Source organism: Bactrocera oleae, chromosome 3, assembly GCF_042242935.1.
Source record: "Bactrocera oleae isolate idBacOlea1 chromosome 3, idBacOlea1, whole genome shotgun sequence".
Taxonomy (NCBI): Eukaryota; Metazoa; Arthropoda; class Insecta; order Diptera; family Tephritidae; genus Bactrocera; species Bactrocera oleae.
Window position 1 is genome coordinate 17,596,413 of NC_091537.1, and position 26,225 is coordinate 17,622,637.

Genomic DNA, 26,225 nt, shown 5'->3' on the forward strand with positions numbered 1-26,225 from the left:
AAGTATTTTTAGACACTATCCCCTAAAATAATGTAACAATATTTAGTTTTCGTCAAACATTTCAAAGTAATCTGACGAAGATTAATGAAGTCAGTGGTGTAAATGTCCATACGTACAAGATATTTCACAGTATTGTGATAGGTCAGAGATATTATAAGACAGCACAGAAGAGCTGTTAATGTTTTCCTTTTTCAGGTTTCGAATTCATTAAAAAATTTGTAAAAAATTAATTTTTTTTCTACATAAAAATTACATGTCACGTTGTTTGCACGCGATGAACTCCTACACTACTGATCGATTTTAACGAAGTTTTGCACATTCTGAACATAATCCAAATAAAAGATAGGATATTTTATGTTTTAAATTATGTATGTATGTATATTTAAATAATTACCTTAAACAAAAATCGAGATCTATACTCGTACGTTGTAAAGTAAAATATAAATTGGCAATTTTATGACTTTTTCTGCACGTTCATTCAAAAATATTTTGTTGTAGCGGCACTGCTCTTGACATTGTGATGTTTTGGGTTCAGCGCTTCTATGACGTACCCAGTTCATTGAATTTTGGCAATTTTATTATTTTTGCAAAAAAGGCATACATATTTCAAATATTGCACTGAAAGCCCAAAAGCTAAAAGTCAAAAGTATATGCTAATGTTTTTATTAATATTATTCAAAAAGCACGAAGCATTTCCTTTGCTAAAAACGGCGACTGGTCATCATTCACAAATAAAATATGTCATGAAAAAAATTTATTCTTAAAATTACACTGTAAAAATTAAATTGTGTTAATTTTTTTTTTGGAGACTTTTAATGTAGTATAACAAAAATTTAAGAGTGAGTTGAAGCGGTCTCTATGTTTAACATAAAGTAGTCTCTCAGTTTTTATACCCGGAACAGGATATATTAAGTTTGCCACGAAGTTTGTAACATTCAGAAGAAAACATCACAAACCTTATAATATAAGGGGTGTTTTTTTAGACATGTCGTTTTTAAGAAGAAATTATTATTAGTATTATTTGATTTTATGGCTTTAATATAAAGATGAAGGTTTGTCAGTATGTTTTAAAAATGACCAAAAGTTTCCTTCAATAAATTGATTGTTTCGTCTGCTGTATGACAAGTAGCACCGTCTTGTTTTAGCCAAAGGTTGTCCACATCACTATCCTCCAATTCAAGCACAAAAAGTCGTTAATCATGGCTCTATAACGTTTCCCATTGACTGTAACACTATCGTCGTCTTCATTTTTGACGAAATATGGACCAATGATTTCCTCTGTCTCATAGAGTACACCAGACAGTGACTTTTTGCGACAATTCTTGCACAAGTTGGACCAAGTTGGACTTTGTAAGTCCGCAAAATTCTTCCGCCAAAATCTTTCTTAAAGAATATGGGAATAGCTTCAATTGTTACCGGCGATGACGAATGTATTCATTCGGGTCTTCTTCGGTACTCTGCTCCACAGCATAGTCTCTTGTGGTTTTTACTTTATGCATAAAACCATTAATCGATTGTTTTTCATTCTTTTCTGAAGTGATAAGAAAAAGATCGCTTTTTGAAATTCATTCATTTGAAGTTTTATGTTTAACATTTTTAATAGGAAACCGTGAGAAATAGTTCATTCCCCATAAATACTTGGGCATTTGCAACGGATTTGAAAGAAATATAATTTTTTTCGATAATTTTTTCTCTAGTAAAACCATAAATAAACGCACAATCGTCTTACTAGCGTGACTTATCAACAACTTGACCTATGTTGATATGTGCGTAGCATTAACGCTTAAGAAAAACTCGGAGAACTCAGTTAATTTAATCTCATTAAAAACTGTAGGTGCTTAGTAATAGCCAAGGGCTTGATGATAGCACTCAAGCGACCACTACAATCATAGAAGTGCATCGTTGTAACATCAGGTTTTTCTAGTTATCGCAACGCAATACGCTATCGTAATGGCGCGCACGTTCTAGTGTGATGACGTTTCAAAACATTGCTCAAAGCTTAGTCTCAAACAAGTTCTAACTTGAGTAAGTATGTAACTTGAGACTACGACGCCGCTAAAATGCATTTCTACGGGTGACTAATGAATGGATCGTTAAATTTATCAGATGATCGTAAATGCAAGCTTTTATTTTGTAATGAGCAACTACTAGACGATAGCGTTGGATTGCGTCAAAGAGCGACGTCGGAAGTGCTATTTGTACTCTTACGAGTATCTGCTGACATTTAAACTTTCTCTAAAATATATGGTATTCTATACATGCACATATACGAATACAATAGATTTCGGGTGTCAAAGATTTTCGTAGAATGTACGTGCCATGTAAATATATAATATGTATATGTATGTGTATACATTGCTCGTCAAAAGTGTGTTCACAGTAGTAAAACAGGAAAATCTATTTTTCTCTATTAGGAAGATTTATAATAATATTATATAAAATAGTGAATGTTAAAAATGAAGTTACAACTTCCAGGAATTTAAAAAAAGTTATGAAATATTATTGTATATACTTGCTATATATTTGCCATGAATAACCTCAAATTTTATAAAGAGTATATATTCACCGTAGTGAGCCATGTTATGTTAAATATATATAATATATAAACGAGGATTGCCTTTTATATTATATTTCGGGATTAGAGAACACAAACAAATCTTAGTCATCGAAAATCGCTTTATTGTTTTTAAAAATATTCTAAATTAAGACCTATATACTTATGCATACCGAAACAATTGTCGAAGCACTTTTGGCACTCTAATTGAGGTGTCTCCAAAACATGAGTTCTGAACGCATCAACCGCCTCTTCACTTTTGCTGCGTTAATTCACGTCGGAAATTGCAAAAAATGATTGCGCCAAAATTTTCGCAGTTTAATTAAATTGAATATTTTAAGTTACTGTTAAGAACACAAACATCGCTCGTATCATCGTAACATCAAAAATATCAAACTTTACGATAAAGAAATTGGAAATTTTCATAACTGTAAATTTTGCCTTTTTCAACCACAACTTTGTAATAGGTACTTTGATTTTGAAATTTCTCTTAAGTCAGGGTTATGCTGTCTACCATTATTGACTAGAAAAAATATTGAACTTGCTGCGGCGCATGTGGTCTTGTTCGTTAGCTACTGTTTTCCAATAGCGATCTCTTTTTCACGGTAAAGTTTGAATATTTTAATATACTACCGATACTGGGAAGAAGGCTCAGGGCGGTTTAATATTGTTACGGCTTTCCAGTTGATATTCTCCTAAAGAGAGGATATTATTTTACAGAAATAAAATTAATTAAAAAGCATTCACATGGTTTTGGGAACTTTTCAGCTGAAAGTTCGAAACCGCATTCACATGAATTGTAAACTTTATGCTGACGCTTATTGTATAATTTTCGGAGACATGTTGAAGTTCAAACGATCAGGTGTTAGCACAATCTATTCACAATCTATTGAATAGTAAATATTCTATATTCTCGCGCCTCTAACGGGCGGATAACTAGTGCTGGTGTTCTTCTCTCACACACCTATAAATACAAATATTTACACTGCAATTGTTGGTGTTCATGTTTGTATATATGTATGTGTGTGTATGTGTGCGTTTGTGCACTCGTCATAACTTTACAACATTTGTCGTTTGCGCCAGCATTCATTTTCCGCTCGTTTGACTTCACTTTTGTGCGTTACAAAGCGTTCGCTGCTATCGCGTGATTTGCTCTTATTTTCCAAAGATTTTTATCACTCACTTGGGGAAATGCGCATTTGAAAATAAAAATATGTAAATATAAATTTTGAATCATTTCAGTTCCGTGCGGTAAAATGGTGTGAGCTTCAGCGCATATTTGTAAGCCAGTGTACGCGTTCCAGAGCGTATGTCTGTGTGTGTGTTTATAGTGTGGTTATATGTTTTGATCTGTTGCTTACGATTTTGAGATCAGTATAAAAAGCGGCGTTCTTCGAAGAGTATCACCACAAAAGTTCAACGTCAAGTGTGTGTAGAGTAAGTGCGCTGTGTTGCAAGGTATTTTTTGATCGTTATTTTTGCGTTGTTTTGGTGTATCGATCTCTCGTGTTTTAAATGCCGCTTATGGTTTTAGAAAAAATTTCTAAAAAATAAAAAAACTATTACGTAAAAATTAAAAATTTTAAATTCAAAAAATATTAAGTAAAAACTCAAAAATTATATACAAAATTCGAAAAAAATATTTAAAAAAATTTCACCGACAACATGAATCTCGCTTCGCTTTATCACCGCGCCAGCGCTGTGCAGCGCCGCGATTCGAAACAAATCTTTCAAGAATACATAAAAGTCATGAAATGGCGCGCTGACGGTCTTGACACGATCATCGATATCGGTTCCGGTTCGGGTAATGTGCTTATGGACTACATATATCCGCTGCTGCCGCCTACATTCAAAACCATTTTGTCTACAGACATCTCGGCGCGTATGGTGGAATTCGCGCGCCAAAATTACGGTTATATTAAGCGTGCTCAGTTCGAGGTGCTCGATATAGTCTGTGCAGAGTTGCCACCGCAACTTTGCAATCGTTTCGATCATGTCACCTCGTTCTATTGCCTGCATTGGGTGCAAGATCAAAAGTAAGTTTAGGCGCCTTTAAGCTAGCTAAGCTTGTACGAGTTATGTGTGTATAATATTTTGCTTTTATAGACGCGCCTTACAGAATATCCGTCAGCTGTTGCGCGTGAGTGGTGGCGATTGCCTGCTCGTATTTCTCGCAAATAATCCCATATACGATGTGTATCTGGAATTGGCGAAGACGCAAAAATGGCGCGATTATATGCGTGATGTGCAGCAGTTCATCTCACCGTTACACAGCAGCAGTGATCCAGGTGCGCAGTTCAGCAAGTTGTTGGAGGAGACGGGGTTTGTGGACTACACTGTGGATATACGCAATGAGATATACGTTTATGATGGCACACAGAATGTAAAAGGTGGGTGTATATCTCAAATAATTAATTATTTTTTGCTATAAAAACAAATTTGATTTACTCTCACAGATAATGTGAAGGCGATTTGTCCCTTCTTAGAGCGTATGTCGCCAGCTATGCAGGAGGACTTTCTGGATGATATTGTACAGTGTGTGGCTGACATGAATCTGCGCGAAGCCGATATCAATACAAAAGATTTCAAATTTATTGCGCCGTACAAATTAGTTGTGGTCTATGCGCGAAAGCCGAACGAATTTTTAAGCACAATGATCGAGGTGCCAGAGCGTGCGACAAAGCGTTTGATGTGATTGGATTAGCAAAAGTAGCTAAAGTTTTAGAACAATTATAGTTTAATAGCTTAGTGACATTAATCTAGTTTGTAAATGTGCTTCCAATTTATTTCATTAATGCATTTATTTTATTGATGTGTTTCAAAGTAGTTATAACCTCAAATTTATATGTGCTTTTTCACATCGCTATTAAAAGATAAGTTGCAGCAGTAAATATTTGAGCAAATTTGATATTATATAGAATATATGATATGCTATCTGTGAGGCTTTTACTGCCTTCGTTGGCGGTATTTCACTACAAAGTTTTTCAGAAAGTTTTCATGCATAAACTTTATTGGCGCTTTCATACAGTGGTTTCAAAATTATCGCACGACAGAAGATGTAATTAAGCAGTGAATATTTTCTTTTGATTATATTTCATAATTATCGATGTGACTCAACAAGATAACGAAACTAAGTTAAGAACTAAAATTATTATAGTTCAAAGAACCTTCAGTCATTCGCATCGTAAAACCCCAAACAATGAATCATCTCGTCCAAAACTAGCTGTTATGCAAGAATATTGTTGCTGGGTACGAAAAATGTTTCAGTAAGGCAGCTATTATGTCTTGCAATGTTTTTAGTCTCCGAAAACATCGAATTAATTAGTTATACTCTATAAAATCCCACTTTTTCTGTTCGGTCTCGTCATGAGCAAAATACGAGACCAACAAATTTTGTAGCCGAAAGTCATTTCTTGGAGAGAAAAGGTCGTGTACAAAATTTCAGATCAACTTCTCAATAACTGAGGGGCTATATCGTGTATATACAGACAGACGGACAGACGGACATGGCTAAATCGACTCAGCTCGTCCCGCTGATCATTTATGTATATATTTTATAGGGTCTCCGACGTTTCCTTATGGCTGTAACAAACTTCGTGGCAAACTTAATATATCCTGTTCAGGGTATAATAAAATAATAGTTTTGACTATTACTTTCGTCTTCTTTAACTACTCTAAATAAATACAAATAAATAATAAACAAACAAATATTCGGATAAAATATTAGTAATCAAACAGTCAAAAGTCTCTTACTTCTCTGCAACCATAAATCGATTATCTAATGATTATTATCGCGTGATCATATATAGTTTTATTAGTTTTATTGGTTTACTCTTTCAACGAATATTGAATTTGAAAATTTCGAAGTAAGCCCAATAAGTATTAAAGTTGCACTTCGGTTGACATCTATACAGTACTTACTAGAGGATAAGAGGATACTCAATTTAACATATACTAATCGAAATGACTATATTATTTTGAGAAATGTTCTTCTCAAAGTTAAACTAATTATTCTTTTTGGTAACAAAAATGTTTCAAAATAACGAACTACGACCGGCCGACCTAAACCGATCATTATTTAAAATAACAGAAGATATTTAAACTAGGCAGATAAGAGTGATTTACAATTAGAATATCTGCTGTTTTAGTGTTACTAAATCTGTTCATCTAAGATTACCGTATAGGTAGTTGGGGCAGTAAAACCCATAATTACTACATGATTTTATGAAGACTAATAGAAGCCTGAATAAAATACTAGTATAATGGCTATGAAATATATCTATATTTTATGAACTTCTGAAACACTTTTTTCGATCTAAATTTCCAACTCCCTACACAAAGATAAAAAGTTTAAATACTCAGTTAAAAGTTAACTAATTCCAAATGTAATTGCAATAAAAAGCAACAACAGTTGTGAAATTAAAATTTCAGAAACTTCAAAGCGTTCTTCAAAGCTATTTTTCATGTCTTCGTCACACTTCAAAGCGCCAATGCGTCAGCTACCAGTCGTCGCCAACAGACGCCACACCATTCGTCATAGTTTCTGAATCAATTTTTCAACTCTGACGACTATTTCGTAATTGAAATGAGCAAATGATAAGGAAAATCGAAAGTACCGTAAGCGAAAACAAATAAAGTAATGCGCCCAGAGCAACGGCAGTGGGCAAAAGTCATCAACAGAAGAGTGTGGTGTGGTGTGGTGTGAGTGACGATATCTGACTTAAGAAATTAGCCAAATCGTGAGCAATGAAGCGGAAATGAAACAAACGAATAAGAAATTCCAGCTTCCGGATGATGCAGCCGGCTATGTTTATCTAACCAATTAAATGCTTAAGAAAGCGTTAAAGCATTTGTAAATACTTGAAGAAATTTCTTGCAACGGCTAGGCATCGGTGGAGCTGGTGGAGCGAGGCCGAAATTCATTACAAACAAATTAGCAAATAAATCAAATTTCAATACGAAAATTGTTTGCGTAAACAATTTTACAATTTTACAATTTAGAAGGGCTGCCACAACCCAACGGACGGCAGCGTGGAGTTGGCATTCCAACGCGAGCTGATGAGTGGCGGCAGCAATTAATCCTAACATCAGCTGGCTGGTTCACGGTCTACGCTGATGATTGACTCATGCCTAAACATTTTGACGTCTACAAACTGACGGCTAAGCGGCAAATAGCTTGGCATGCCAGCGAGCTGGAAGCGCTACACTTGCCATTGACACTATTTTGCTTGCAATAAACACCCCCAGTCGAGTTGCTTTCAAGTAACACGGCATTACTCTTCGTGCTGCTGGCGCTTCAAGTGGCGGCGCAAATCTTTGAAAATCATTTATCTAAATTAATTCCTGTCGTTTACATTTGAAGAACAAATCAAAGATTAAGACAAACATTAGTTTTAACCGCGCGCCCATAGCTCGTAACTGCGTCCCAAATATGCACAACCACATGCCGTTAGCAGTCGCTGTGTCTTCGCTCTACGCTCACTCCTCCCCCCTGCAGTTTTACTTTTGTTTTTGTGTCTGGGGCGTGAGTTGCGGCTCAAATTAAATACAGCAAGCGTATAATAAATGACATGCTTGCACATCGGAGCTGAACTCCGGCTGCTTATGTGCAGATTTCTACGAAGATTTTGACAAAGATTTCTATCAACATTGAAGTTTGCTGTCAGGAGACACTCAATGCGCCATATATATAAATATGTTATGTATATGTTTGTGTGTATTACGAAGAAGTTTTGGTTAAACGATTTGTATTGGGGTTCGACTTGCCGGCTAGGCTAGAAGCTGTGTTCTCCTGTCGCTGCATACATATGTGTGAAACAAACCCTTGCTTCCTGCCGTCAAAACGGAATTGTCGAAAATTTACATATCGCTTAGCGATAATAACTCATTTTGAAATTCCACCACAATTTTCGAAAAAAAAAAACAATTAAAATTGTTACTTGCTCACACATTGAAAGAGGTAAGCATATTTTCTTTTAGTATATATGAGTTCGAGTGAGCGGTCGGCATGTATACACCGCGCAAAATGATATAGTAGATATTAGCGAGGTTATACTCGAGATTCCTGAAAACCGCTATACAAAAATATGAACACATACGCGGAAGAAAACCAGCTGTTAAAAAGCGAGTTTTTCATAAATGTAGATTTTTATGGCAAAACCATGACAGTAAGGTCAATATAAGCTTTGAAGCAGTACCCTAAATTACAGAAGAAGAGTTTCGCAAAACGAATTTAGAGTTCAGGAAGCTTATCAGTCCCTGCCGCAGTTTCATGTAAGCAGTTGCTAAACAAGAGACCAATCTCAGTTGATTTTTTTCTATCACTCTCGAATATGAATAAAAATTTTAACTTTTCGTTAAAATCAAACTTTTCACCTTCGCTATACTTTTTGCGCACTGGAATACAACCCAGCGTACTGTCAGGTGGCTGAAAAAAATATTACCGTCAATTGCTCTGAGTAACATATCTTTCTTGTTCGAATACTTAACAAGCGTCCTCTTATTAGAATCTCTAAGAAAATGGTTTTGAAATAAAGTCTTTTCTTGAATTTTTTCTATTTCCTGGTCGATTGTGTTTTACGGATAAACCATTTCAGATTTAAGACTGCCGAAGTTTTGTTAAACAAATAATTTATTCGATCTGATTTTATTATTTTGAGAATTGTGGGTTTCTGATTGGCGAGACACAAGTAATATTGCTGCCCACTCATAACAAATTAGCTTCGTTCGTAATGTCGGAATTCGTTTGACTACCAAAATCAGTGTAATTGAAATCTATAATTTTTGTCACAATCTGTTTTGGATATTTCTGGCGAGTTCTTGAAGACTGAAATCTCAGGAGGCTGATTTTGACGCCAACATCATTGACCAGCCGTTCACACGTTAGTAACGTAAACGGTCCATAATTTTTACACAGCAGGGGACTGATGAGATTAGATGTAATGGGTGATGGCCGCCAAAAATACTTTTTTTCTCGATTTCAAGCGATATCTTGCTAAAACATATGCAGATAGGTGGATTCATTATTATTGAGCTCTGAAAAGAAGATAATTTTTCGTTGGATTGAGGCGTATTGATGTTGAGCAGATCACGTTCTCATTCCAAATAACTGTGACGTTAAATAACAAACTTTTTGAGATTTTCTAGATGTATGTGTACAAAAATATTACTTTTTGGTCAGTTTAGCCAATAATCAATAGTTAATCCAGTTTAATCGGAATCGGGATCAGCTGATCAGCAAGAGGCATGAAACCTCTTTGACGATGCCTTTATTCATCACAAAAGGTGCCAAGCGAGCTTCTGCTCTTACCAGAAATTCCATTAAACTTCTAGTAGAAAGCCAAGCCGCAATTAAGGCTATACGTAGCGCCTACACTAAGTCTTACTGCGTTAGGCTTTGCAAGGCGGCAATAACTAGACTTTCAGTTGGAACCTCGATAAGAATCTACTGGGTACCAAAGCAAAAGCAGACGTGTTGGCCCGCTCGAGGGTATTCAGCTCGTTCAAGCGTTGCTTCAATTCTAAAAAAACGCCTCAGATCTTGGAACGCTAGCAACACAGTGTATGCCACAAATGTACTTTGTGGTAGTGTTGCTAGTGAGCAGCCCAAAAGTTGCTACGTGAATTAAATAACATTGTAGCGGTCATCTTAGGGCACCTACCTTTATAATCCCTTCTTCTAAAACTTGCAAAAGTGGAGTCGGCAGAATGCAGAGTATGCCAGAAGATGGTGAGATGCTGGAATGTTACATTCGTGAATGCCAAGCCTGCAATCGGTGTGAAAGGATATTTTTCACGGTTCCCATTCTTTCAACTTAAAAGTCATTGGGAAGCTGGTGTGGAAAAAATCAGGTATTTTTATCAAATCCACTGAGTTGCTGGATAAGGCTTAATTGTTTACCACTTGGGAACACATTGAGCTTGCGGTCCGGCGCTTATGTGTCTTTCTTTTAAACCAACTAACCACACATATTTTTTTACTTTCTCTCAAATTCTGTCTTCTTACTTGGGTAAAGTTTAAAGTCATGTCTTATAGCTACGCCAGGAATTATAAAAATTAAAAAAAATTCAGCTAACGCTCATTGATGCCGCGAGAGATTTTCCTCAGGAAGATAGAACAATATTTCAGAGTGTTATGATCTCGATAGTTAGTTATTCCAATAACCGGTAATTTGAATATTCGCCTAACTAGTTTATCGAGGTGCAGTTTAGGTTAGATTAGGTTAAGTTTCGATTATGTTTAAGGTAAAGCTTCGTTTGAAAATCAAAAATGGTCAAGTGTGATGATGAAATTTTCCGGAAATTATTCTGCTGCGACGATAGAGCAAAAAAGTATTGGAAAGATATGTTTTGAAAGAGAGAGCTTACACATAAACCTCTCAATGTCATTTAATAGTTTCATTGTTTATTTGAACTCTTCAAAAATTTTTGTTTCAATTGTTAATAATCCTTTTACAGTGTACACTTAATCGTTGAAAAACAATTTATCTCAACGGCTGACAAATAATTACAATAATTCCGCGTACTCTACTGTCAATATTACTACTTTATCTGCATGTTACCATCGCTGTGGCAATTTCGTTCAACAATGTCGTGGCACAAGCAGCATTTTCATTTTCATAACCACCACACACATAAGTACATGCCACATATTTAATATACTCACACATTCTCATACACATAATTCGCGTGCTTCTAACCATGTTAAATACATATTTTTCCAATCTTTCGCCCACCATAGACGCTTAAAGGCCTTCAACCCTTTTCAAAGGTTGCCAGCGCCCGCCAATTCGCGCTTGTAACAAAGAAAACAGTTTCCAAAAATCCATCCGTACACTGCCACCTTCGAGTTCACCGTCGCTGGCTCACACTCCGTTGGCATTCAATACGCCTGCCAACTTCATAGAATTTCGCTTTTAATGAATTTCCAGTTTTGTGCTACGACGTTTTTTTTCACTAGTCTGTCAAAGTTATTATGTATTGGGAAATCATAATTTTCATCTCATCGCTCTCCACTCATTTCTCCATCCGCCAGCCTCAGTGAAAGGCCAGCAGCTACCAAATGCTTGTGACTTTCATGTGCACTTAAAAATTTGTCGAGAATACGAGTGTATTTTGAGTGGCGCGACCTGGTTGATCGTCGCAGTTGTGCGCGGAGATTGGAGTACTAGTGGCGCGGTTATTGCGTTGGCGTTGTGTTCATGCTTCATATTAAAACGTATATTATTTCGCGAGATTTTGGCGCTTAATATTTTTGGGTTGATGATTTTCGGTCGTTCCGAGCGCCATTTTGCTGTCGTTTTTCAATAATTAGTTATGTCAAAATCAGCAATAATTCAACGAGGGCCAAAACGGCCAAATACAAAATATTAACAACAGACGCCGGTAAATACCCTCGCATACCCACACACACACACACACTAAATCGCTTTGGAAGAGAGCATTCAATAAGGACCTATTAATGCCAGCGAGCAATGAGTTGAAACGGGTTTGAATATTTGATGAAGTATGGAAATTTTATTGTAGAGAGTGTGATTTTGAAATGATTTACTAGAAAAATAATTATGTACATTGTACTTTAAAGATTTGTTATTTTGTTATAAGACTTTGCGATGAGTTCTTAAAAAATCGATAAGTTTTACAAGGTCAAAAAGCTAATTTCATATGTCAATTGAATACCTCGATAAGTGTCCTTAAATGCACCTTCTTCTTCTTCTTGTTTAGCACTACAGCCATGGGTCGGTCTGGGCCAAGAACACAAAACTGCGCCAGTTTCCTCTATCCTTTGCGAGGTCACGCCAACTGTACGTCGCAAGTGCAGACAGGTCGCTATGCACTTGGTCCCTCTACTGGAATCTTGTGTGTGTGAGCGCCTTTGCTTCAGTTGTGCACCCATGAGACTCGATTCGAAAGAGCTTTTCGCATCATTTTGCATGCAAAAAACATGGTCTAACTAGTACGTTGGTGTCAAGAGTCACTCTGCGTTTCATCTCCAGGCTTATATTATTGGTGGAATTTATGCTGATTTCGAGAGGCTATAAAAGGCTGCGCTGACGGCTCTGTTATTAAGGCTTTCGACGTCAATGTCATCTGCATACTCTAGTAGCATATTGTACTTTTAGAATAGACAGTGCCACTGCGGCATGTATCACTTTTTATTGCTAAGAGTTATGAAAAATCTATGAAGATATTAAAAGTAAGTAAAATCTACTGGCAAAGCTAACTTTTTTATGGTAGAAAAAAAAAATTTGATTGATGTTATTTAAAATTCGTTTAAAATCTCGTGAATCTCTTGGCTATTATTTAAATTAGATTAACGGTTGAGTTATTCTTAAGCATTGCTCTTATTTTGGCCGATTTTTCGATCCGCTTAACGTGTAATACTGGATTAGATAATAAAACCAAAAAATCGGTATTTCATTTCAAACACAAAGTGCTCAAAATAGTTGTTTTTATAACAAAAATCTCTGCTTCAAACGATGATCCTATACTTTGGACGGAAAAAATTAAAGGTGTTTGTTTTTTAGATATGTGGTTTCCAAGAAGAAATAAAACTAATATAAAGGAATGCTATAGCCAAGGATTTAGTTTCGTTATAAAAATAAGGGTTCTCGCTTCTATGTTTAAAAAATTATTTCAGGCAAGTGAAACTCTCTAGCCACTGTTGGCTCGAATAAATTCCAGCCGAGAGGTCCAATTTTCGACTACTTTTTGCAGCAATTTGAAAGCATAAAGCTCTCTGTCTCATAGAGTATACCAAAAAGTCACTTTTTGATTATCATCACTCTTAATGCGACAATTTTATTTATTAATGTACCCATTCAACCTAAAAGTAAGCTTCTTCACTGAAAAAATTTGTTTTTGTGAAAATCGGATTCGGTGTCTAACTTGTTGTGGGTACATTCACCGAAAGTGCCACGTGCTTGGTGATCGTTTGGCTTCAATTCTTGCACGAGTTGGATTTTGTAAACTCGCAAACCAAAACCAATGAACTTATTTGGGTCTTCTTCGATACTCTCCTCCACGGCAGCAATTGCTTCTTCGGTGCGTACTGTACGAGGTTTCTGAGGATGCGCATTATCCATAAGAGTAAACGTGGTGCGCAATCGATTCATGGTTGCTCCAATTACCGACCTTTGCTGGGCGATTATGTCGACTGAATATTGGACAATCGAACCGAACCATTATTTTTGTAATAAAAATAATAATAAAGAAAAACAAACACGCCTTATATATGCGTCGAACATCGAGAACACTCTAGCCATCTTACCGCCGAAATTAATGTAATAACGAATGCCCTTCGAAGTATATTGTCTGAGTGGAGAAAGAGCGAGTAAATGTCTATTATGAAAACTTTTGAAGATACTTGAATTTCAATATCCTATTGATCGAGATACCATTTAATCGCAAGCTTAATCTAATCCATAACATGAGCATTCTTTCGATTTAGTTACTAGCGATTGACTCTTAAAAAAACTGATAGCGGTCTGAATAATATTATTGTTTATTGGGCTATGAGGAAAAATACTGTATTGATTTCGGATGTATACCGAAATCTTTTTTAAAAGCAAAAAATTTAAACTTTTTTGTTAGGAAGCTGCGCTGTATTCTGCGTTGAAAGTCTCGAAAAATGTAATTTTTTGTATTGAGGGTAAAAGTGTTGTTTTATTGTACAGGCCAATGAGGGATATAGAAAAGGATACTACAGAAATTTTTCTGGAAAAGATAGATCCTTATGTTAGAATAATTTAGTATTTTTCATGTACTCTTAACTTGAATAAACCAAATGAAATATATGGCAGCACTACTCAAATATTTGTATTTACTGCTTTAGGCCTTCTTAATGTTCTGTACTGTTATTCATATTCAAGTAATTTGTTTATCCATGATTTTTGTGTTTAATAAATTTTAAAACAGATGGCAAAGCTCATCAAGTAATTCAGGTACTCAAAACTCTCTTAAACCTAAACAGCTTATAGCATTTATTTAACTATTAATTATTTTCTGTAAAGTGTTCAATAATGTAGCAATATTCCAAATTCAGAAATTATAGTTGCAGTCGTTCGATTATACTGCCGTACTTAAAGATATTTCACTTGGACAAGACCTCAATAATATTATACTAGCTTTTTGCTTGGGGACTAATGAAGTCGTAGTAACGCACTTAACGCTTTCGTTAACGACCTATTCTGTATGCCTTTTTTTATAGAGAGGGGAAGCACCGAAATTTGGTATGCAGAATGTTAAATCTATTCCACTCTTAACTCATGACTCTCTTACGCAACCAGCCGATAGAGTATTACTTCGAGGAAGTGACAAGACAATAAACGTTTCCTCTATAGTACAGACAAGCTGACCAATCCAACCTCTTGAAAATATATGATTTTTGTACTAATTTAAGCTGGCGCTTCTTCGACAGTTTTCCAATTAGTGGCGTATTAAGAAAAAAGTGCTGTCAAATTTACTATTGTCTAGCTCTTTCTAGGTATGTGAAAAGAGAGGGCATTGAAAAAACAAGCGTTGAAAGTCTTCTACGCACTCTGTACACGAGTGTATCAAAAAAAAAAACAGTTTCCAATTGGAAATTTTACTTACATTTGTTTTGTGAATGTGTAGAAACATCAATAACATCTCTTACAAAATTCTCGGTGGAATTAAACTAATAAAATAAATATCTAACTACAACGCTAAATATACCGTAAGTTTCTGAAATACAAATTGGTTTTCAAACGTGCCGACACAGAGTACTAATTTTGTTGGAACCCACATACCATTCACACATTGATTGATTACTCGTACTCGCAACCCCTCAACCCAAAGCAGCACAAATTTGTGAGCAGAAATTTGCTTATCTTTACCGAAGCCTCATGCTGTGCCAATTCACAATTCAACCCATGGACACACCACTTTCACATAAAGCGTATCGGCACAGGCTTTAATAAATCAGTTTTATATTTCTATGCATATGTATGTGTGTGTATGTGTGCATTTATTAATATCTCTGGAGAAATTTAATAGTTTTGCAATTTTATTTTCAATATGTGAGTGGCTAATGAAATTCCCCAACGGGAATAAAATAACTATTACCCGAGCATATACATGCATACAGACATACATACATACATATATGCATAGTTATTATATTGTTCTCTAGTCATAAATGAATTTTTGAATATTTATATTTGTATTGGCCGGAATTCGCCTCCGATGCCGGTGGAATGTTAACAGCACAAAATTAGCCACATCCGAGTGTGGCATGCAAAGACCAATAAAGAAAACTCTAAAGTTTCAACAGCATACTTGTATGAGACAATGTAAAAATGTATATATATCGTATGCATGTGTTTAACATTACTTGAACGCCTGCAAGTATGCAGCAAATTTCGTTGCAGTTACACGGAAGCGCAGCTATTTGAGTTAGCTCGGTAGTTCACTGCCGATATTGCTTTACACACACGTATACATACATATATATAATACATATATTTATATATACACACATATATATAGATATATAGACTTCATAACGGTAGCTTGCGTTGCTCACGTCCAACTTATAGCCAACAGGAAAGGTAGAATGCAATCAAGCGAAGGAGAGACCCCGGTATTTCTCGGCATTGCAGTGGACTTACACCTCTATTATACAAATATGTTCATATACTTGTATACATACATATATAAATATGTATATTCAAGCAATTCAGTAGCGTTACATTTGGCTGCTCATGGTCACAAGTGTGGCAAATAGTTTTCTTATGCAAACAGGCTAAGCACAGCGTTCCAGTTATTGCTACCCACACACTGCAGGAAATGTATGTGAGTATATATATGTATATAATGTATATATATATAAGTATGCATAAATGTATTTGGACTGCCACTGTTGCAATATCATAATTAATGCAAAGCCCCAAATGAATGCAACACCTGCGGTTAGTTTCGAACGACCTCAAAGTCGACCGCAAGTATTTTGGCCAAAAATCTTGCAGAATTCTCAGCGAAAGGCGGGAAGGTAGTTATTGCTAAAGTAGACTCTGCGAAAGTGGAGAAAAATTATAATATCAAATGTAATTGAAGGTCTTACGGGTTCGAGTTTTTGTTGGTTTCTAACAGCTGATTGATTTTTATGAGAGGTCCTTTTCTTCTAAGAAATATATGCGGATTTCCTTTTGTCTTTAAAGAAGCAATCTGATTGGCATTATTTGTCCTACAAATTAAGTTGAAATCTAGACTCATTCTAAAAATTACTAAATTAGTTTTATAGCCTTCAAATTTCATTCGGCCTATCGATTATACTCTGACGGAAGATCAGTAGGACTAATTGTGCAATTGTTGTTTAATGAGCCTTTAGCCTCTCTCTGAACCTTTATATCTTAATGAACACAATATTTCGCAATCTTTCCAAAAGAAGGCCGCGCCGCTTTTAACTTGGTAATAGTGAGACATGAGCGCTCTTTCCTGAAAGCTCATCAGACTTACAGTTCCGAGCGATCTATCCACTCTTATGTTTTTCAGAAATATTACCTGCGATAGCTCAGCCCCTTCGAGATATCTAGGCAATCACCAAAAACTCAAAGCTGCCAAAGAATTAGGGTGTCGAAGTCCTCAACTAGAGCCTTTCCTCGATGCAAGACTTCCTGGAAGAAGGAAAAGGGGTCTTGGAATTTTTCAGCAAACCTCTCCTTGCTACCAGAACTTCACGAGGAGAAAAAGAGGCCTGGGTTTTTTACAGCAGACCTCTCCCCCCCAAATAGACTACAGAGAAGAAGTAAAAGAGTTCTTATGGTTTGTGTTTCTATGTAATTAGAACTTATTCAGGGATGCACGGATTGAGGGCAAACCATTTCTGGCTGTCCAGTTTTACTACCCTGAACAGGGTATATTAATTTTGCTACGAAGTTATAAACATCCAGAAGGAAACGTCGGAGACCCTATATAAACATATAAATGATGAGCTGAGTTGATTTAGCCATATTCGTCTGTCTGTCCGTCTATCTGTATATAGGTATACAAAGTAGTCCTTCAGTTTTTAAGCTATCGATTGCACCTGTCCTTTTCTCACTAAGAAGCTGCTCATTTGTCGGAACGGCCTATATCGGATCACTATAGCATATAGCTACCTTACAAATTGATCGATCGGAATCAAGTTCCTGTAAGGAGCCTTTGTATTTGTGCAGGGTATTATAGCTTCGGTGCAACCGAAGTTTTCGTTTTTTCTTGTTTCAGAATAAATTCGTGTCTAGGAATTGTTTAGATAATATAATGAAAATAAAGAAGGGGTCTTACTTTAAGATGATGTTTTAAGCAGTTCGAGAAGACTACAAGTAAGTAAAACTCAAAACCAGTCTTAAAATTTAGTTGGATTAAAAATAAGAAGATAAAAAAATAATTCTAGTTTTAATTTTATGAGTAACCCAAGCTTTTCTAGGACGCGAAGTAAGGAGTGATTTTCTCTCTTAAGATCAATTAATTAGAACTCAAGCCATACTCCACCCGATGATATTACTAGAACAGCGCTAGACTGGAATTCTTAAGGAAGTCGAACACGCGAGAGACCGTGGAAGAGGGAAGCCAAAGCAGAAGGCCAGAAAAACGGTCCAATTGTTTGAAGGTGTATTATTCCTTTCTACTGAAGATGCCTTATAAGTTCGATACTGCTGAGTAAGAACACAAGCATAAATCTCCAAACCGTTACAACTTAGTAATAAGTATTTACAAAGTCAGCAGCTACTTTGTAATGGACTTGATTCGAAACATTTACATACTTACGGATTTCTTCTCCAACCCTCGCATAACGCTTCAGCGAGAGTTGCGTTCGGAAAAATATTTATTTGTCCATTTAATGTCTAGACAAAGCCTCCAATTACCTTATCCGATTACACGAAGATTTGGGTTTGAAGTGAAAAGAGCACACATACACACACACTCACACACCCTCAACACTCGAATACACTAATTTTAAAACAAAGCAACCAACTTTTTGAATCCAACAGAAACAATTTGGAAAATCTGCGGAAGTAAACGAAAAGGACATGGACATGCAGCAAGTCACAAAGAATTACCGAAATATGAGCGAGAAAATGGCAAAACTGAGCGCAACAGCTGTGCCCTGCCCACACTCGGCCCTCACACAGGTGTATTTGTTTCCTTGCCCAAGTGGCACTTAAGTGCGTCAAAAGGCTGCAAAAGGATTTAATTGAACTTGAGTCACTTCGAGCGGCAGTAGTTGATCCTTTTTGTGCCGCGGCCACTCAAAGGCAGGTGTAAAGTTAAATCATAAAATGAAATTAAAAGCAAAGGCGGCTTTTATATAAAAAAATTATAATAAAATAACTGTTTTCTGTTTTAATGTGAGTGGCAGCGTGGCTATTTCTTCTCTGCCCTCGACTGTGCTTACCAAATACCTTTGCGTTTCAGGGTTTTTGTGACTGTTTCATTCGGCATTCGCTTATGCTTTTTGATTTTCCACACCGGCCAAGTCCTCTGAGACTTCTTCATTTTCACTTGCTTACAGTTTTTTTTCCCTTTTTTGTTGCTTTTTTTTTTGTTAATTTGGCGGTCGAATTAAAAATTTCATATTTACTTGATAATGAAATGGAATTATTTCGTTTGCTTGTTGTTGTTTTTAAGTTAATTAGCGCGTGTGCCATAAAAATTTCGCTGTTTTACTTTTTTACTGAAAGTTGGCGGGCTAATAATTGAAGAAATATTATTAAAAATTAATGTAATTAAATGTGTTTTGTGTTGGAAAAAGTACTTAGTAAATAAAATGGCTTGAAATTGAGCTGATTTGTGTGGTAAGCAAATGGGAAATGCGCTGGGAATTACGCTTTTAAATAGAGGGGGTTGAAAGCTTATTTGTTTTGAGTGGACTGAAGTTTGTTTTCGGGTTTCTTCCACAAATTCACTCAGTTGACATGCGGTAAAGAAGCTATAAGGCAAATGTGCTTAGTAAGTTTCTACGAAAAACTTCACACTTAAGCAGAAAATGTCATGGAATTTGACCGTTAGTCAAAGGATTTCGAAAGTTTCAGTAGGAAATGAAGCTCACTTTCTGTTGCTACTTCCTCTATTACAAAACTATGGTATTGCTTAAGTACAATAATTTTCGAATCAGTTTCTAATGGAATTCTTTAGCTTGTGGGTAGTTTTAATTGGCTAAACTGTGCGAAAGGGTGTTTTTTTTTTAGAAATGTGGTTTTCAAGTAGAAATAAAATACATATTTTTTATGTTATGGCCCAGAAGTTTACCATTATGTTAATGCGCCAAATATTCTCTTCCAAGACGTCAAACGTCCCAGCCTTTTCTGCTAAGACAAGCGATTTCACATAACTTCACAAAAATGGCACAAAGCGCCATCTTGTTGAAACCAAAGGTCGTCAACATCAATCCACCGATTCAAGCACAGAAAAGTCATTAATCAGGGCTCTATAGCATTCCCCATTGAACATTAGTTTATGAACAAATGTGGACTAACGAATCCCTCTGCCGATAGAGCACATCAGACAGTGACTTTTTTAGGATGTTACGACGTGTCAACAATGGGTTGTGGTTTATTATCACTCTAAAAAAACACCCGTTGTACGTCAAATTCACCATAAAGTGCGTAAAGCTCATCATTCTACCGTTAGCCATATTCGCAGTAACTAATGTTTAAGGGTCTATATATGTTTCGCAGAAATTGTCTTTGTCCAAATATAATTTAATAAGACTGCAATTCAGTATTGACTATTTAGTGCAGACTAGTTTTTTGTCAACAGTGATCTCAAATGCGATATAAAACTGATTTTTTCTCATTTTCAAACTCAGCTTATCATAAATAGAAAAACAAATTCGAATTAGATAACGGATCATACTGAGCATTTCTACACATTTGCTACATCATGTATGGGAAAGTGTCTTCAACATTAGGTTAGGAAAATAACCTAATTATTGCCTTGACAGTCGGTGCTAACATACGTAACTGAAACGAAGCCCGATTTAAAGTATATGCAACCATACATATACTTGTCACCAACTTGTAGACTCGTTTAACATTGTTTGGTCTTGAAAAGCCCACATTTATTACTGCTTTATTTAAAAGTAGAAATCTAACTTAAAGAGTCCCGAGCGGTGTTATATAATCGAATAGGACGTAGCGTGCTTGATTGCTTTCGTATCGAATGAGGAAATGAGGCGATGATCCAATATCTTTTTGTTATGCTATGAGAGCCTAATGTAAATGAAAACTCACCGTCGCTTCTACCGGCCGTAACGTTGGATATCCGCGAAAATTGGATTTTTCCGTAGAAACGTGTCAGTTGATTGCTCTCTTACAAAGCAGGGTTGCCAGTCTTGATATTTTGTAGCATCTAAAAAATAAACATGAATATATTTGAAATATTCTTTAACTAACTCAAAATTACAGTCGAATACAATTATTTATAAATAGGCAACTTTGCTCAAATTTTAACAAAAGAGAACAACTGATTTCTACGTTGCCACTACGGGCATAACTTTTAACAGATTTCGTTTGATACGGACGGTAAGTACGGAAGGGCGGAACGTCGATCACTAATTCCACTATTACGTGATGGTGTGGGGTGTCAGCGTGTGGTAATATTTATCTTACTGAGTGTGGTGGGGTCGTGTGTGGTAAGATACTGTGAGTGTTCTCAAGTGGGGTGTGTTATAAAGGCTTATATGTAAATGTGATATTTGGTGCTTAAAAAATTTGTCCAGCTCTTCGGTTAGTCTAAGATTGAACCGATAGCTGGACAAATTTTCTGTCTAGCGTCTCTCAAACAAGTAAAATATCATTATTGGCAGTTTTTGATTTTCCGATTTTGGTATTGTTGAGATTGAGAGTTTCTCCTTCAAATTTTGATTGAACGTAATTCAATTCTACAACATTGCAAAGAGATCAAAGGAAAAATTACTTTCGTATTCAATTTTGGTGTTGGTGAAAAGTGTCAATGAAAATCGAAATAATAAATTGGCGCAGTATGCAAATGTGTGGACCAACTCTAAAACATCGAAGCAATCAAATCGCGCAGCGCCTCGCATTGCCATTTGGTCAACACACCAATCAACCACCGAAGAACACGTGACCCTTCAATCAAAGAGAGTGTTTATTTAAACGCCAGAAACGCTGATGGGCATATGCTTATGCAAATGGAGGCCATTTCCGCAAAAAACGAAAGTAAACAAATTAAAAAACGAAAACAGAAACAAAAAAATTATAACCATATGTGGCATGCACAAATAAATGCACAAAATAATATTGCATGTAAAGTTTTTGCGTAAAAACTCACATTTTTCAGGTTAAGTCGACTCTTCCACGCAACATCAATTACTATTAAGTGCGGCTGTACTGCCACATCCAACTTATTCAGAAACGCTGCGTCAAAGTTTGCGCTGATGTTGCGCAATTTTAAATTGAAGCGGCTCAAAGTCAGCGTCAGTGAAAATTCATTTTAATGCACACGCACACACACTGACCACCGCGCGCTTTCAGGTGCAGTTGGAGATCAGCCAGTGCGGTGGCCTAGCAGCAGCCTTTTGATGCCGCGCGCGCGTCATCAGTAAATACGCAAATATTTAAATGGCATCCAAAGTGTGAGCGCCACATGACCACACACACACACACCTATACACACGCATACATTTGCTACAATTGCCCGCCCATATATCGCGGTCACTTTATTAACTGCCACACATATGAGCGATGAGTGCGATGGTAAGCCGCGCACGTCCAGCTTGACCCTTCCGCTTCAATCAATATCACACAATCACGCCTTTGACTTGCGCGCCACTTATTTGTTTGTATTTGTGTTTGCGCGTGTTTGCTTTTAGTTGGAGTTTATGTTTGTATTCGCCGCTGTTTCCGATTTGATTGCGTATGCAAATGCCGGCTGACCATTGGTTGGGCACGTCCAACAGAGCGGCGCTGTGGTGTGGTGTGGCGATGAAATGATGGTTGAGTGAGGGCGCAAGGAGATGCGGGCGTATATAGTTGGTGGTCTTTGTTGGGAGCGCTCGATGCAAAGTTTTGTTATAGTCAGCGTTTCCCAAACGTATGTATGAAGGGGTATAGGGTAGTGCGTCGAATGATATTAAAAAATAAATAAAAAGTAAACACCATAAAATAATGTAAAATAAAATAAAATAAAATAAAATAAAATAAAACAAAATAAAATATAATAAATGAAATAAAATAAAACAAAATAAAATATAATAAATTAAAATAAAATAAATGAAATAAAATAAAAAATAAAATAAACTGAAATAAAATAAAATAAAATTAAATAAAACAAAATAAAATATAATATATTAAAATAAAATAAATGATATAAAATAAAGTAAAATAAAATAAAATAAAACAAAATAAAATAAAACAAAATGAAATATAATAAATTAAAATAAAATAAATGAAATAAAATAAAAAATAAAATAAAACAAAATAAAAAAAAAAATAAAAAAAATAAAATAAATGAAATAAAATAAAAAATAAAATAAACTGAAATAAAATAAAATTAAATAAAACAAAATAAAATATAATTAATTAAAATAAAATAAATGAAATAAAATAAAAAATAAAATAAAACAAAATAAAAAAAAAATAAAAAAAATAAAATAAAATAAAATAAAAAAATAAAATGAAATAAAACAAAAAAAATTAAATAAAAAGATATGGAATAAAACAAAATAAAGTTAAATTAAAAATGTACAGCTTAATAAAATTAAGTAAAAGTAATCTATATTCAATTTAAATAAAATAAATTACTGTGTAATAAAAAAAGCAAAAAATAAACTTTTTTCAAGATGATATTTGTATATGGTCCTCCCTGTAAAAAAAAGTTCACACAGACACTCAAGCGTGCATTTTTTAACACACCTATATTTGTATTGTTGTTTCATTTCGTGGGTGTTTTATTTACTTTAGTGAAATTAGTTGCTAACATACAAATATACATACAGTTGCGTACAACTTATTAACAACGACATGCCTCCGTTGATATATTTCACATATGTGTGTGTGTGTAAAATACTAAGGAAATAAAATTTATATTTTTACTAGTGTTTTACACATTAAAGTATGCCTCTCGAAAAAATTCTTAGTCGTACACCCAATTAACAACGCTCGTATATTGATTCGATAATGATTTGTCAGTTGAAGGGCAGCTGTATGCTACAGTTGTCCGATCTAAATAACTTCTTTGGAGCTATCGCTACAATCTTGGATAATAATCTCTGCCAAATTTTGTGAATATATCTTGGTATATAAAAAAGTTTTCCATACATTGTTCTGGGTTTAATAAAACTACAAAACAAGTTCCATGCAAAAAGAGAGTACGTAAAACGACTGCAGTAGAATCATTAAAAGGGGATAACGAGAAGCACGATCGCAATAGTAAAAATGGAGATGAAGTTTGTCTAAAATACCGCCATTGGACAAAACGTATTTGGAAGTGACATTCGTATTTTTTAACGAAACAAAGATAAACAGAGTCTTTTCAGACGGGTAAAGTTATGTTAGGCACCCACAATGAAAAGAGCTGGTCTCTAGGTGAACTACTTCAAAACTGAGGCATGATGGCAGCAATATAATGCTTTGGGGGGTGCCTATATAAAAAATTAATAAACAATTGACAAATAAAAATACATTTCGATAACATGTTCCATAGCTGTACCAGCACGTCGTGACGCGTCACAATAATCTGTGATTTCACGAGAAATTGGTGACTGTTTTTGACTGTTGTTCTTGCAGTTCACATCTAAACCATATCAAGAACCTTTAGACTCAACTGAAAAAAAGTAACCCTTATAAAGATAAAAATTTCGCCGATTTATACGAAATGCTCAAAAAGGCGAACGATTCCACATGACATCTGCCAAAAATTAGTGTAGTCAATGCCACGCAGTTGTCAAACGTTGTTAATTAGTTGCATTACCCAAATAGACGTTTAATTATTAAAATCTCTGGTTTTCCCGCAAACATGTTTTTCTTTGTTTTATATATATACATACATATATCCGTACCTTTTTAATAAGTAAGATAAAAGAATCAACCTACTACTTACTGCTTGATCTACTATCGTTGTTAATTAGTTGCACGCAACTGTACATGCTGCCAAAAGCCATATTCCAAAAACTTACCAATAAACACTTTCATGTCAGCATATACATATATGTAAAAGTATTTGTATTTGTATTGTACGTATGTAAAAGTATTTTGGCATTTTGTAACAATATGCAAATTAAAAGGTGTTCCACGGTTGAAAAAAATCGGATACAAATATCACAAAGTTCAAATATATGTATTTTAATTACTTAAAGTATTGTAATTAGTTTCGTTTTGTAATGTATAAATAAATAAGTAAAATTGCCGTATTTGGAAAGGATAAGTGAAGAGACTCTCTAGGCTCCCGTGATGTAGAAAAAGTTGCTGCTCAGTGTCAATTTCATGTTGAACTTACCATTATTAATGGTTCAAAGATTTTTAAAACTGAAGCGTTGGAGCGTAGCCAATCGTACAAACCATGCGAGATATTCAAACAAACAGGCAGCACTTTCTTCTTTTTTCCGTGTCAAAAAACGTTTTATTAAATCCTTAGTTTTATTTTCTATCAAATATTTTAATTGATTTTATTTCTGATGTTTTGAAAATCAAAGAAAATAAATAAATTTTTATTTTCACTTGTCATTTGAGCCATTCACAATAGTAAAACTTAAGTATAATATGAAAAACAAAACTCGGTAGCATTGAAAGCAGATCAGGTAGCTTTGTTGTTGCTTTTACATGAAATTTTTTTTTACAAGAATAGCGAGCAGTGCAGTGCCGAATCGAAGACAACGATTATTTTAAATTTATTAACTTTTACATTGTCGTATTCGAGAAACTATATGACTACTGTCTGATGATTGATGTGTATAAACTATCCATAATACAGAAAATACTTCATTTAAAATTTTTAAATAGGTGGCCACTTTTTTTAATGTCTAAGACAGAAATATCTATCTGATTATCCTTGAATACTGTGAAAATATTTATAAATTATTAATTTATTAAAATAATTTAATTGATAACAATTGATTTTTAAAAAGGTGGCAACATTTCTACAAATTTTTTTTTTCAACTTTCAGCTTTTTTGAATCTAATTAATTTCGTAGAATTAATTAAATACTATTACGCACAATTTTACATATTAATTTTAAACGTCCACAACTGCTGCAGCGACGCCGGCCTTCTCTGTGGATTGAAAGTCTTCACTTTAAGATATTGTTCGTAGAATGACTTACGATAGAAAAAAATTCAAAAACTGACAAAGTGGCGGGGTTTAAAAAAAGGCCAACATTTTGGTCATTTTTGGTCTGGCAAAATTAAAAATTGGTGGGTCATTGTAAGGAGAATTACCATATATATGGAACTTGCAGAAAAAACTGATGGTGATCGGAACATTTGTCTCCGAGCGATCAGTAATGAAAATTCAAAAAATATTCAGAGTGTGTTCCATATCGGTAAATATTTGCAAAGGCATCACAAATATATGTGAGTGAAGTTGTAATTATTTTCTACAAAGAAGATCTGAAACGTCGTTATATCCATATGCATGAAATGTGGAGTCAACGAATCTAGCTTTTCACTATTTATCAATAATGTCTTTAGACTCGAGTAAGTTTTATTTCTTT

At 35.0% G+C, this 26,225-nt stretch overlaps 1 protein-coding gene and 1 long non-coding RNA gene across 2 annotated transcripts; one reads left to right on the forward strand and one right to left on the reverse strand.

The window, feature by feature from the left end:
* Positions 1 to 1,082: 1,082 nt before the first annotated feature.
* LOC118681610 (uncharacterized) lies at positions 1,083 to 25,191 on the reverse strand. The gene is made up of 3 exons (XR_004977350.2): positions 25,013 to 25,191; positions 18,958 to 19,229; positions 1,083 to 1,531 (listed from the first exon to the last, which is right to left on the reverse strand). It is a non-coding gene; the product is annotated as an uncharacterized lncRNA (long non-coding RNA).
* Positions 3,801 to 5,445, forward strand: jhamt (juvenile hormone acid methyltransferase). Its single transcript, XM_014247657.3, has 3 exons — positions 3,801 to 4,590; positions 4,661 to 4,944; positions 5,011 to 5,445. The coding sequence occupies exons 1-3, from the start codon at positions 4,220 to 4,222 to the stop codon at positions 5,247 to 5,249; spliced, it is 894 nt and encodes a 297-aa protein (XP_014103132.2). The 5' UTR covers positions 3,801 to 4,219; the 3' UTR covers positions 5,250 to 5,445.
* Positions 25,192 to 26,225: the final 1,034 nt, after the last annotated feature.